Below are 14,666 nucleotides of genomic sequence, written 5' to 3' on the forward strand. Positions count from 1 at the left end.
AAAAAAAAACAAAAAAAACTAGAACCAGTACAAACAAACAACCCCAAAGGACATTGTACAGTCTGATGGCTAATTCAGGGTTGGAGGTGCTTTATATCCAAAAGGGGAGTCAGGTTGGTCATAGGCCATGAGGGTTTGCCAGGAGACCTGCCCATGTGCAGATGCCAGTTCTGCCTTCATTTGGCCAGTATAAGAGACATTGCCAGGAGCAGTGGCTTTGAGGAAGGGACTTGGTGTGAGTGCCCAAAAGACCTAATGCCCCCTTACAGATGTTAAGCCTGGAATGATTCTGCCATAAGAAAGTAAGGGAAATATTTGGCTATATTTGATAGGTCTAATGTCACTAACATGTAAAGAGCTTTTTACAAATAGTGAGAAAAACACAAGGAGTCCAATAGAACAATTAGAGAAATGTTCACTGTCTATTGTTGATAGACAATAAAGCTGAGCATGATGGTACATACCTAGAATATCAGCTGAACTTGGCTGAATAGCCAGTTCCTATTGCCCACAATAGTAGCAACACACACACACACACACACACACACACACACACACACACACACGCGCGCGCCCGCACACATGCAATAAAAAAGACTGTGATGTTGTTTATACAGCATCATCTTCCTTCTACCGAGAGCTGACTTGGTAGGGAAGGCCTGAAGTTCTAATTTCTCAAGAGGGGATTGAATGTATAAAGCCTTCCTGGGGTGTTTATGAGAACATACCAAGATAAAAAGAGGGAAAGGGACATAGCTCAGTAAAGGGCTTCCTTAGCACATGTAGGAGGAGGGAGAGGAAGAGGAGAAAGAGAGAATGGGAGGGGGAAAGAGGAGGAGGAAGAGTGGGACTAGAGGGTGTTCATTGAAAACAGAAATTCCAACAGAGCAGATCCACAAATGATAGCATCTCATCTCAGGAAGGTAAGATAAAGGGAAATTTTTAGCTTCCTCCTCCTCTTCCCCCCCTACCTCCTTCCCTTTTTCCACTTCTCCCTCCTCCTCTTCCTTCTCCCCATCTCTGTCCTCTTTATCTCCCTCCTCCTCTCTCTACTCTTCTCCGTCCTCCTTCTCCTCTACCTGATCTTCCTCCTCCTCTTCCTCTTTAAAATAATGAATGTGGGCCAGCAAGCAGGCTCAGCAGACAGAGACACTTGGTACCAAGCTTGGTGACTTAAAATTGATCCCTGGAGCCTACAAGGAGAGAACTGACTGCTGCCAAGTGACTTCTGACTTCCACATACACAGAGACACAGTAATGAGTGTAATTTTATTTTTAAAATAATGAACTTTTATGAACTTGAAAAATCAAGAACTTTTTTTTTTTTTTTTTTTTTTTTAATAAGGAAATCTGATAGTGAAGTGCCCTGTAACATCATGGGCTGGCTGCGGGGAACAAGGCTGTCAACCACACCTCCTGCTTCTTTAGTGTATAGTAAGCATTTCTCTACTTGCTGGCTACATACCCATCTTGCACCCTGTGCTTCGATGGACCCTATGAAATGGCAGTCCTTAATCTCTTGGCTCCTCAGGACTTGCTGAGAGCTGAGGGCTAGGATGAATGTCCAGGTCATTTGCTATCACAGTATTTCTGTAGTTAGAATGTTCTATGTTTTCCTGGGCTCATCTTCATAGATGGCACATGGACATCTCAGAGTGCCTGAGATCTGCTCTGCTGGCCTGAAGCTCTGATCGTCTACCTCTTGAGATTGAGTTGGCTAACATGATCAGTCTCAGCACTCTATGCCTGTAATTGAAACATAGAAGCAGCTTGTGTGTCTTTGGATTGGGTTTCTTACTGATATATACATGTGATGTAGTGACTTGAATCAGAGGATCTTAACAGGATAACATGGGATGGGGATAGAGACCCAAAAGAGATATTTGGCCCAGCATGTTATTTTCCAATGACAGATCTAAAGCCCCAAGAGATAAAGCAGCTTGGAATTTTGTGTTAGAGCCAAGATGCTAACCCTGTCTTTTGTTCACATGTGGCCTTTGCCATTCATAGTGCTTGGTTTAGAGAAGAGGGCACTGCCAAATAATGGGTGTGGACATAGACTGCGAACACAAAGTTCACAGAAATTCTGGGAAATAGTACCTACCCTTAGATTGCTAACAGTTGAGTTCCAACCAGAATTCCTTAGCTATAATCCCGCACAAGGGACGTGGAGGGGAGAGAATGGTAAGTTGCAGGTAGCCTGTGCTACAGGACAAGAATGCCTTGGGCATTAGCATCCAGTGTGCGGGGCTGGGATATAGATGGATATAGCACCAGCCACAAAAAACTGAAACCAAACAAACAAACAAAATCTCCAGATCTCCTGAGGAAAGTAGGTTGTGATCTGAGCACACTGACACCCACACATTCACATCTGGGTTGTGATCTGAACACATTGACACACGTCTACCCGGTATGAGTTTTGGGAGCACAGAACCATTTGTCTCTAAGTTTCTTTACTTGCCCAGTGTTTGCCTAAGCTTGTTACTAATTTTTTTTTTAAAGTCATTAAAATGTGTATATGTTACTCAGAGAAGGGATTAGGTTAACTCTTTGGAGTCTCCTGTCAGATTATATGGAAGAACTGAAGGGTTTTTCAGAGAGCCTGCATGAGAGGGGAGGATGTGCAGGTGGGGAGGGAGGTATTCAAGAAGATAAACTGTGTGTGTTAGCATTTAATGAGGGATGACCTTGTATTTCACAGCAACAGCCAGAGCATCCTGGATTTTCCATCTTTTCTTTGAAGTCTTTTGCTTTCTTTAAATCTGTTCGTGTTGTTGTTGCTGCTGCTGCTGTTGCTGCTGTTCATGGGATGGGCTACATGCCACAGCACACATGTGGGTGTCAGTAGACAACTGTGCAGCAGTCGATTCTCCTCCTTCCACTGAGGAGATTCTGGGGTTCAAACTCAGGTCACCATGCTTGGTGCTTTTGCACACTGAGTCAGCTCATGAACCGCAGTCCTTTCCTTGCTCAGCAGCCTGAGCTCACGTTTAAGGATGGACCAGTCTCTAAACTCTAAGGGAAGTTTGAGTGAGGGTTGAGCTAAGTTTTCAATAAAAACATTTCCCTATATAGTCAAATCTAATGCAGACTGGGCCTCTTTTATTTTAGGACTTGTGTCCGTGCCTCCCCGCCCCACATGCCCTGTTCATTTGACAGCAGTGTGAAAATGTGCTTATGGTTCGAAATCAGTAGATCAGTAACGATCCCTCAGAGCCACTTGGCTCTGCTCAACAATTCCTTCCTTTTTGTGCTTTAGGAATTTTTTTTTCTGACAGGAAAAATGAAAAAAAAAAAAAAAGACAGAGGAAGGAAATTCGTCTGTAGGGCCAGAGAATTAGATGAGAGTTAACCCATGAAAACAGCTGCCACAGAACAGCACCTGTGACTGGGAACTCGTGACTGGGGACATTTGTAGGTCAGGCTTACGTTCCCTGGAGATTTCTAACTCCTGATCCTTATCTTACACATACTTCTTATTCCTTTAAAAAAAGAGATTTATTTTAGTATTTATTTGTGTGTATGTGTTTGTGATCGTAGGTGCCCATAGAAGCCAGAAGAAGACATCAACCCCACTCCCCCCCTTGGAGCTCAAGTTACAAATAGTTGTGAGTTGTGTGTGATAGGAACCAAACCTGGGTCCACTGGAAGAGCAGTATGCCTTTTAACTGCTAAGCCAAGCCATCTCTCTTGCCTCATGTTTTTTACTCTTGACCCTGAGTTTGCCTCGGTGAGCATGCTTCTTAAAAGGCTAGATGATTCGGGAGAGCCTCTGTGTGTTCTACTTGTCTTCTGTTTTCATTTGCATCTTGAAACTCCCTTGGGATCATCTAAGCTCATGCTTCCGTGTTCTAAGAAGTCCTCTCAAACAGGGTTCCCAGGAGCTTTGGGGGTTTCACAAAGCCTCTAAAGAGGAGGCTTTGTAAGTGTGGGGGTGGTAGATGGCTGGGCTCAGAGTGTTCCCCCACCAAAGAAACATGGTGTCTTATCTGTTTTACCTATTGCACTTCTATGAAGTATTTGCCTGAGAGAGGCATCTCTACCCCCAAATAAATGTGAAAGCCATTGTCAAGAGTCTAGAAATGCCTAAGCCATGTGGCCCAAGACAGGGGAAAGCATTCCTTAGACAGCAGAAAAGACCTGTTTGAACGGCTGTGAACCCTCTTTTATTTACAAGTTCCTTCTTTTTTTTAAAAAAAAAAAAGACTTATTTTATTTATTTTATGTGTATGAGTACACATGATGGCTGTGAGCCATCATGTGTGTGGCTGCTGGGAATTGAACTCAGGACCTCTGCTGGCCCAGCTTGCTCCAGCCCAGCTCACTCCGGCGTAATTCACTGTAGCTGTCTTCAGATGCACCAGAAGAGGGCATCAGATCTCACCTCGGGTGGTTATGAGCCACCAATGTGGTTGCTGGGATCCGAACTCAGGACCTTCAGAAGAGCAGTCAGTACTCTTACCCGCTGATCCATCTCGCCAACCCTACAAGTTCCTTCTTGGCTGCTGTTTCTGTTGTCTCTGATACCCCCATCTGCTGTAAGTGGGTGCTGCACCCTCCCTGTCTCATTTCTGACTCACCCACCTGGCTTTGGACAAAGCCCTGCTCTCTCCTTTGTCTCCCACCTGCTTCCTGCTGTGACTTCGGACAACACTACATTTCTTTACTCTATTTTGGCTTCTTGACTCTATGGTCTCCTGATGCCCTGACTTGGATACCAGTGTCCTGAAGTATTCTCTGTCATCCTGGGTGTCCGTCCCACTAGGGGAACCTTACTCTTCAAAGGCTACATTCTTTCCTGCACTGTTTACTTTGAAGCTGAGGTTGGTGTTCATCAGGGTTAAGTCATGTTCCTGAACCCACTGTGATTGGGAAATGGAGCTGGAGTGACCCAGTGACTACAGGGAAGTGAGGATTTGCATCCACGGGAGCTTGCCTTACCCAGAGCTTTCAGATTCCTTTCATTCACATTACAATATGGTAAAACTGCAATATTCCTGTCTGTGTTAGGTACAAAGAAACTGAGATCGAGACTTGCGTAACTGGCTAAACTCCGCAAAACTGGAAGTAGACCCTGTGTCTTTGGACTCTAAATTCTGAATTTGAGTGATTCTAGTTTATGGACTTACATATATGAGATTAGAAACAGGTTGGTGCCTACAGCAATGTGGGGACACACACACACACAATTTTTTTTAGTACTGGCCATTGAACCCTGAGCCTTGTGCATACTAGACAAGTACTCTACTACTGACCCATAGCCTCAGCCAAGAGGGTTCATGGGAGTAGCTTGGCTGGAGGGCGGTTATGGGAGAAAAGAAAAGGGCCTCGGTGTGGGGCAGCCCCAGAGGCCCAGCATTGGAACCTAGCCAAGTAGAGTGTAGAGAGGCCTCAGAAACGTCATCTCCACAGTGGCTGTGCACCCCTTAGAATTTGAGTGATCCAGTTCTTGTGGACTGTAAGTTGTCCTGCTCCTGTCTCTGAGATGCACTGGCAGAAGGTCCTGTTCCCTCTGTTGGGCTGCACCTGGTGTCCCTTGAGTGGAGGTTTCAAAGTGCTGCTTTTGCCCTATGGCCCTGAATGCTGGCTGGGTAATTCCAGAGGAACTGTGGCCCATTGTTCTGCCCAGTGAGAAAAGGAACTGCAGTAATGGCTGAGGGGAAGCAGGAGGGAGAACCCTCTGCCCGGGGAATATTCTTAAGACCTTAATATTCTTAATTATCTCTCTGCCTCAGTTCCCTATCCTCTCTGTCACTCTGCCTCTGTTCTGTCTGATAAACTGGTAGCTCTGGGGCACTCACTTCAAGGATGCCTGAGAATTGATTGAGAAGAGGAAGGAGTTAGACCCACTGTTCATAGGACATACAAAACTTCCAGCACCTGGTCCCTGGGAGCTGACAGAACAGGTCTAGCTGACCATGGCTTAGCAGAGAGGAGGGAGTGGGTGGGCAGTGGGAGCACTTACTCTTGCTGCAGGAGGAACGTAAGGGTTGAGTTGTCTTTTGAGAATTTAACATCAACAATAAAATTTAGTTTAGAAAAAAAAAGTCACTCTGCCTTTTCTCATCTCTGCTTGCTAGCAGTGTTAAACAAATCAGAGATAAAAATGCTGCTCCGTGCGTGAGGCAGGAGACTCTAGCTCAGTGGTAGAGGGCTTGCATAGCATAAGTGAGGCCCTGGATTTGATCCCTAGTACTGTAAAACAAACCTTTCCTCTGGGGTGGTGGCCCTCTCTGCAGTGCTTGGCACCCCCTGACAGGGTAGTTACCTTGAGAACTCTGAAGCTGGAGTCAGGAGACAAGGACTTGTGTTTATACCACTTTACCCAATTGTCAAGTTGCTTAACTTTTCCAGTCCTTGGTATCCTTTAGAAAATATATTTAGTTTTTGATGTATTGTACGTGCATGTGTGTATGTGTGTGCTACGCATAACACGTGGAGAGACAACCTGCAGGAACTGGTTCTTTTCTTTCCATTATTTGGATCTCAGGGATCAAGTGCAGCTAATGAGGCTTGGTGACAAGTGAGGGAAAAATGAGAACATGGCCTCTTCAAGGTATGGCTGAGGAGGTTTATTGTGGATGCGAGAGAGAGCGTAGCCAGAGGCATCTCTCATGAGAGGTGGACCCAGTCATGAGAGGTAGGAGAGGGAGAGGGAAAAAGAGAGGAGGGGGAGCAAATAGAGCACCTGGGAACCAGGAGACAGAGAGAGTGCATAACCAGAGTGGCTGAGGTAGTATAGGGGTCGGAGGCTGGTGGGAGGGGGCCAGAGCCAGCCCTTGGGAGGGAGAGAATTAGGATGGGGGAAGGGTGAGGGGGGGTGCTGGGAGAAGCCACAGGTACAGGTGAGATATCTGTGTGTCTGTGTGTGTGTCTGTGTGTATGTATGTGTGTGTCTTTGAGACCTAACAGCCAGCACTTTTACCCATTGAGCCATCTCCCCGTTTTTATTCATTCTTACTGTGTGTATATGAGACGTGTGATGGGCATGTGTGTAGAAGTCAGATGACACATTGTTGAGTCACGTCTTGTCTTCCACATATCCAATCACAAATTATAAGGTCCGCACGAGAAGCTTTTTATCCATTGAACTGTCTTTCCAGCTCCCCCAATATTCTGGTCTAGAAAATGGAACCAAGATTGTGTCTTCAAATATTAAAAAAAAAAAAGAGTTCTATTAAAATAATAATAATAAATAATTAAGTAATAATTAATTTATACTTATACGTTATACTTATATACTTATAATTATAAAGACCAATAATAAAATTAGCCTTTAAAGAGAACAGTTGCAGGTGTAACAGCACCCACATAGCTTTATGAATCTATCTCATGGTGTGGCATTTGGGTCATTTTGGGATTATTCTCTCTTGGCAGCGCAGAATCTGAGACGGTTGAGTCAGGCTTTTTCATGCCATGTTGGGTCTTGGGTTGGGACATTACCAGACCTTGAGATGCTATCTAAAAAATACTCCTTTGAATGGGGTTCCTAGGCAGATAACAGGGAGCCCTTGTGAGGCGCAACCAGGCCCAGCCAAGTTCTATAGCCAGGCTTATCTCCTGGTGACCTGCCCTAACAGGTGTGGAGTGTTTGGGGAGCTGAACCCACTGCGTGTTCCTGACACAATGGCAGGAGAGTGTGTTGGCTGAGCAAGGATGGCAGCTTCTGTCTTGTGGGTTTACTGTCCCTTGGTAAACCCTGCTACATGATTGGTACCAGCTCCAGGCACCAAGTACCCACTTGCCAACACCTCGTTCCTTCTCACCTGGGCAGTCAAGTTCTGTCATGGATATTCTGACTTCCTAAATAACCCTCCAAGTTGGGTGGAGCAGCTTTGTCACACTCACCCCCGACCCCCTGCCTTGAAAAGGGAGGAAACTGAGGACAAGAGGGTTAAATGGGATGCTTGGAGCCATGGTCAGTTAATGGAGAGGCTCTGACTTGGGGAGCTGAGCCCTCTCTGCCTGGGAGGAGGTGTTCCTGACACAGTTGCATGAGAGTGTGTTGGCAGGGCACGGACAACAGTTTGTGACTGATTATACTCAGCCCTTGTTAACTCAGGGCTGCCGATGCCAGCTCAGAGGTGGGACTTTGGAGAATGAAGCGAAAGCTCTCCATTCTGCTCACTGTTGTCTGAGGCTCTTTGGAGTCTTCTGACAGAAGTGTTAGCAGGTCTCTGAGTTGGCATGGCTCCCCCTAGCATGGTCCAAGGTTGGGTAACCTCTGCTCTCTCGCTGCGTCTTATGCCCAGTGGCTCTGTCCTAACTTAGAGGAGCCTTGCTCTCTACCCGTCCTCTACCTCTGTATCCTAACTTTGTTGCTTGTGCATTGTGCGGACCTCAGCTTCTGGCTGTAGAGCCTTCATGGCGTAAAGACCTGCCCTCTGATGGGTAAGATTACCTCAGATTCTGCTTTTGTGCAATGACCATGGAATAGTCCGTTATGCATGTGAACTCTAGGCCAAAGCCTAGAGTAATTTCTTTTCCTATCCTCGCCCCCCCTTTCTATATACGCACACACACACATACACACACATCACAGCACCAACACCACTGCCACAGAGGGTTTTTTTTTGTTTTGTTTTGTTTTTTGTTTTTTTTTTGTTTTGTTTTTTTAAGAATTTCAATGGCTAGGGGAGATAGCTCAGTGGCAGAATGCATGCTTTGCATGTATGAGCACCTGGGTGAAATCCCCAGCATCTCCACTCTTTACTCAGGTAGGAGTGGCCTGTGCCTTTAAGCCCAGCACTGGGGAGATAGAGGGAGGTGGTTCTCTGAGTTTGAGTCCAACCTGGTCTACAGAGTGAGATTCAGGACAGCTAGGACTATTATATCAAGAAACCCACCTTGTCTCAAAAAAAAAAAATAGGAAAAAGAAATCATTTAAGTATTTACATCATTTCCTACCTCTCTAACTCCTCCCATTCCCCCCCACACTGTTCATCAATATATTGACCACAGTTTGCATAAAGCCAGAAAATATGAGCCAGGTCTGGTGGTGTATGTATGAGAGGCAGATGGATCATTGTGAGTTTGAGGCCAGCCTCATCTACAGAGTGAGATTCAGCCAGAGCTATGCAGAAAAACCCTGTCTCAACAGAACAAACCCAAACCAAACCAAACCAAAACAAGGTCAGCAGCTTGACTGCTGGTACAGATAAAGGCAGTAGAAGCAGGTTCTTTCACGGGGGCCCACGCCTCTGTTTTGATAGTAGATTACTATCACAGCAGTTATATTCCCGAAGCAGAACCTGAAGGTAGGAAAGCCTCCTATCCCATCCGATTCCTCTTATCTTCTTAAATGGAACCAGATTCAAGAAGGCTTCATGGGCAGTGACACTGAGAAGGCCACAGATAACAGTGACCCTAACGGGGCTCTTCACCTATAAAGGACAGCTGTTCTAAGTCATGGTTCCCAGCCCAGCTATCTAAGAGAGTCACCAAGGGGCTGAGCACAGGGGTGCCTGTACTCAGGAAGCTAGGGCACAGGGATCATGAGTTTAAGACATGCCTGAGCTATATAGTAAGGCTCTATATCAAAAGACAAAACCAGATTGAGATAAAAGGTTAAGTGCCTTCATCTCCAGGTTAGACCAGACCTAACTCAGAATCTCTGGACTTGAGATCTAGACCTCCTTCCTTTTAAAATTTCCCAGGGTCCTCTAGAATGCTGCCAAGGTTGAGACCTACTGCTCTGCAATCAGAAGAGTCAGCTAGTTGTCTAGAGCATTCCCACATCTGGGTGTACACTGGCATCAGGGGGAAGGGTGCTTTTAAAATGACACTGATTCCCTGGCCGTACATTCCAGACCATTTGAGGCAATGACTTCCAGCCCCAGGTATCTCTTAGTCAGCCCTCATCTATGCCATCTGTTCTTACTGATGGTGAGCCAATGGTACAAATGTTTCCTTTACTACTGTCTACCAGTGAATCATGACTCGCATTTCATAGGTCAGGAAAAGGATGTTCAGAGCAGGTAGTGGCCTGACCTGCCTGACCGCATAAAGAAGTCCCTGAAGCTGGTCTAACCTTGAAATCTGTCCCATTTTTTCCAGACCCCATTCATTACATCCTGGGCCTAGTGGAAAGTTTTCTCTGTTCTTCCCCCAAATAGCCAAAAACAAGGGGAAGGTAGCCTGAAGCTGTGGCTCTCCTTCCAGCTACTCCCAAAGCCTGGGCCGAGGCCCCTTCAGGAGAGAAGAAAGACCCCAAGGAGACTCCAGTTGCCTGGTGTTTGGCTCGGTCCTAGTCTCCCACTTCTGAAGTGCCTCTTTTGGGAAGGAGAAAGAGTAAGACTGCCTTACTCACTTGTCATTTGCACCCTCTTCCCTTGGAGAAACCCAGAGGCAAAAGCACATACTTGCCTTTTGAGAATTTCAGGGATTTTTCAGCCACATGGCAGAAAGATATCTCCATTCCCCTCATAAGACCAAGGAGATGCAATGTCAAGGTGACCTGACACTAGCTCTGGCTTTGTGACTGTGCACCCAGGTCATCGTATGAAACTGGGGGATTTGGGTGTCAAACCTACTCCTGTGTCACCACCTGCATGTATACAACTTAAAGGCCTTGAGGTTTCATTTTCTCCATCTATCAACTCACTTAGGATTGTGAGGGTGGGGGGACAGGTACGGGAACTCGGAAATGCCAGGCCTGCCAGCAGGCTTTGAGGTGCCACAAGGAAAGGAGTATGAAGTTCTGATGCTAAGACTCAGGCCACCTGGGACCAAAAGCTTTGTCAAGTGTTGGCTGGCACCTGTTCAGGGACCTTATGTCCCTAAGACTTAGAGTGGCTCCAAGTGGCCATCTGTGTTAGAGATCACATTGACTGTGCTCACTCTGGTCTTCCTCCACCCGTGTCAGCCCCAGTGTGTGGACAGCTCAGAGCCAATATTTAGAGCCCGGATAGCTGAAACTCTAGAGCTAGTGGTCCACGTAATGAAAAATTGACCCCAAGCCTAGCTCCTAGGGACCAACCCCCTGGGGGGTGGGGGGCTCCCTCTGCACCTGTTGTCCCTGTCTTTGTTCTCTGTTATTTACCAGCCAGCACAGGGTACAAGCTCAGACAGTGTTGAGTGAAGGGCAAAGGTGGAGAGATGAATGAATTTGCTTTTGGCGACATCTCTCAAGTGCTTGCTATGGCAGGCTGTCTAGCTGTTGGCTAACTGCTTGCTTGCTCAGCTTCATTTTATTTGTTGTCAGCCAGTTCCTTTAGAAGATCGTCTCTTTAAAGAGCATTCTAAAAATAGGATGCTTGAAATGCAATGCCATTTTCTGAGGTTGGGACAAATGTCCAGAGTTTCTCACAACTGTAACTTTTACACCAGATCCACTAAGAAAGGGCATCAGGGCTCTTGACCCACTGGGCCCCTTATTAAGCCATTATCAGAATAATAAATCTTCCTGAGCTACTCAGGCATTTGGGGGGAAGTGGAACAACATGGGACAAAAATGGAGGCTGAGAGGGAGGACCTCAGAGGGTAAGGAGGGGACACTAGCAGTCACTAGGGATTTATGTCTGTGCCAGCTCATGGCCTGAATTGAGATGGAGAGGCACAGGATGCTCTCAGAGCACTTAGGGAAGCTGGCTCAGGGCTGCTTGGATCTCTGGTATGATCATCATTTCATGGTCATTGTCTCAAAGAGCCTGAGCTGGGCCATGTCTCCAGCAACTACCTGGGAAACTTTGTGGGCAGCTAGCTGGCTTTGATGTCCAGTTCTGTCATTAATTCTGTTGTGTGTCACACTTCAACTCTCCTTATGCCCTAGTTTCCAAGTTTTACAACTCCCTGTTCACACTATGATAATGATTCACCTTGCCAAGTGGCCTTTACCCCACTCCCACATCCCAATCAGGATCCTCACCAACCCAGCCTGTTTTTATGGATGTTGTGAATTTAACTGGTAGTATAGGCCTGGGTTCTAGATGAGGCTTTGCAAGGACAAGGCCATGTCACCCTAACCAAGTTAATATTTCCCAGGGCCTGGATGTTCACCGTTGTATGCTGGGAACAACAACATTAACATTCCTCTTAGTAAAATGTGAAGATCCCATAGGAATAGAAGGGAGGGCATTCAGTCCCTGCGCTCCCTGAGTCCCTCACTGCATGTCAGCCCGGCAGGGCCACTGGCTAGTGACACACCTTTCTGTCTTGGTAAAGTAACTTGCTGATTGTCTTGGTGGCTGGCCGCGAGGGCCACTTCTCCAGCGTCCACACCTTACTTGTCTGTGTCTGCATCCCCACAGTGGCCAGTTTGCCATCGTGAAGAAGTGCTTGGAGAAGAGCACGGGGCTGGAGTACGCAGCCAAGTTCATCAAGAAGAGGCAGAGCCGGGCCAGCCGTCGGGGCGTGTGCCGGGAGGAAATCGAGCGGGAGGTGAGCATCCTGCGGCAGGTGCTGCACCCCAACATCATCACGCTGCACGACGTCTATGAGAATCGCACCGACGTGGTGCTCATCCTTGAGCTGTGAGTGGGGCACCGGGACCTGTGACGTGGGGAAGTGGGATGGGCAACCAGACCAAAGCTCGGCCCGCACCAACAAAAGTGGTGCTCACCCTTGAGCTGTGAGTGGAGGGAGCAACGGGACCCATGACATGGGGAAGTGGGATGGGCAACCGGGCGAAGCTCAGCCCAGAGAAGATACAAATAGCTGCAGGCGTTTCCTTCTGTCTCCCTTACCCTCACCCTTCTTCTAAAATGAAGCCAGCGGAGGGGGTGAGCATGCTAAGTAGCAAGGGTAACAAATAATGACCTGACTCTTGCTTTCATTAGATTTTTGGGACATCAAAGAGAAGAAATCAGTGATTCTGGCTTATTTCTCAGCCAGAAGAGCATTCATGAGGGAGAGCAGGGGCAGAGGGTACCATGGGTAACAGAGGTTGTCAGAGAGGGCTCTGTCTTGAAGAGAGGAAGAACGAACATTCTTCCAACTCTACAAAACCCTTCTTTAGCCCACCCCTGCAGAACAACCATTACACTGGCACTGCGTTTAAGACTTATGTAGCTATTATTTACCCACTGGACCATCTCACCGTCCATAGCTTCTATTTAATGAGCCTCGATATACCCCTGCATTTGTAAGGTGTGTGTTTGTCATCTTGCTCTGTCCTGCTTAAAGGCACTGACTCAGGGAGGGTATCTGTGTTCACTCTGTTCACCTTATTTCACCCTCATAGGGATATACTCACAGAGACTCTTAGCATACCCATTTTACAGATGAGAACACCAAGAAGATCAACATCCCATAGTTGGGAAATAGCAAGGCTGAAGTGCCAATCCACAGAGGCATGGGGTGTTTGTCTCAGTATTTCTTGATTTTGTGACTGTGGGCAAGTCACCTGAGAACCAGGAAGTGACCTTTATCTGCCTCCATATCAAATGGACCGCCTGATGTTTGAGACTTACCTATACCTTGGAAGACATAAGTAGTTAATTTAGAGAATTTGCATCCTCTTGAATTTGATTCTTGCAGTATCAACCTCTGTGTTTAACTATATAGAATTGCCAGTGTTCTCCTCTTCTCTAGGGCCTGATGTCCTCTTGTTTCACCTATGGACCCCTTTGCAAAATGAACTAGTTACTGTCTTGGTCTCCCTGACCCAGACAGGAGTCTGATGAAGGCCTTTCTCTTCTTCCCCAGGATGATAAGTCACGTGTACACTCCATGTGGTGTGCTCTAAGGCTAAGGGTCACTCATTAGCATCCTGATTCCCAGCAGACAGTGACAAGCCCATCTTCCTGGGAAGTCCAGAGTCACTTCTTTAAATATCTATTATCATCCCCCTCCTCCACCAAAAAAAAAAAAAAAAAAAAAAAAAAAAAAGCAAAAAATCAAACACAAACAAAAATCCAAAACCCGACAGGAAAGGCATCTGTAAGCCTCCAGCCCAAACACAGCTACTTGTGTTTCCCTGTGGTTCCTCTCCATCCTTATCACTTTGTATATAATTTTACAATTTCCTGTTCCATTTTTTCTCCAACTAACAAAATTCCATATATAGCTGTTTTTCCATTTAAATAACTATATCATGTTTCATTAAATTACACATCAGTGTTTCTCTATTGCTGGACATTGGCTTACAATTTTATAGCTTTCATCCTTTCCAGACTTTACTATAAAACTCTTTCTTCCCAGTGGCCTGCCCCTTTCCTTTTGAATTAGTTATTTCAGCCCACTCTCCAGGAGTGCAGGATTAAGTTACAGGTGGGCAGGTATAGGTTCTTGGTGACTTTACTTCCAAAGGATGCTGGGACAGGATCTGTGAGACATCTGTTTTAAAACATGTGTTTTTCTTTATTCATCTTTATAGTTACAAATCAAATTGGTATCTTGTCATTTTAATTGGCTTTTTTTTTTCAAGACAGGGTTTCTCTGTGTAGCCCTGGCTGTCCTGGAACTCACTCTGTAGACCAGGCTGGCCTCGAACTCAGAAATCCACCTGCCTCTGCCTCCCAAGTGCTGGGATTAAAGGTGTGCGCCACCACCGCCCGTGGGGGGAGCTTTCTAAGGGAGCAATTCAGAAGGTTTTTCTTGGACTTGGTGACTCTTGTCAGGCTCCTCAGAAGTTCTTGGCATTTGGGTCCTCTCTGGGCAGCAGGTTGTACCAGTGGTTAGACAGAAGTGTTAGTGTCCACTCATTCATTTTCAGAATTTGCCTG

At 46.3% G+C, this 14,666-nt stretch overlaps 1 protein-coding gene across 2 annotated transcripts in view; it reads left to right on the forward strand.

Annotated features, from left to right (window-relative positions):
* Positions 1-14,666, forward strand: part of Dapk2 (death associated protein kinase 2) — a 116,064-nt gene that overhangs the window by 51,948 nt on the left and 49,450 nt on the right. For both annotated transcript variants that reach the window (XM_031343473.1, XM_031343474.1), the window contains exon 3: positions 12,252-12,473. In XM_031343473.1, the coding sequence (XP_031199333.1) occupies positions 12,252-12,473 (222 nt within the window). The remainder of the gene's footprint in view (positions 1-12,251; positions 12,474-14,666) is intronic.

This window comes from Mastomys coucha, unplaced genomic scaffold, assembly GCF_008632895.1.
Source record: "Mastomys coucha isolate ucsf_1 unplaced genomic scaffold, UCSF_Mcou_1 pScaffold23, whole genome shotgun sequence".
Classification (NCBI taxonomy): Eukaryota; Metazoa; Chordata; class Mammalia; order Rodentia; family Muridae; genus Mastomys; species Mastomys coucha.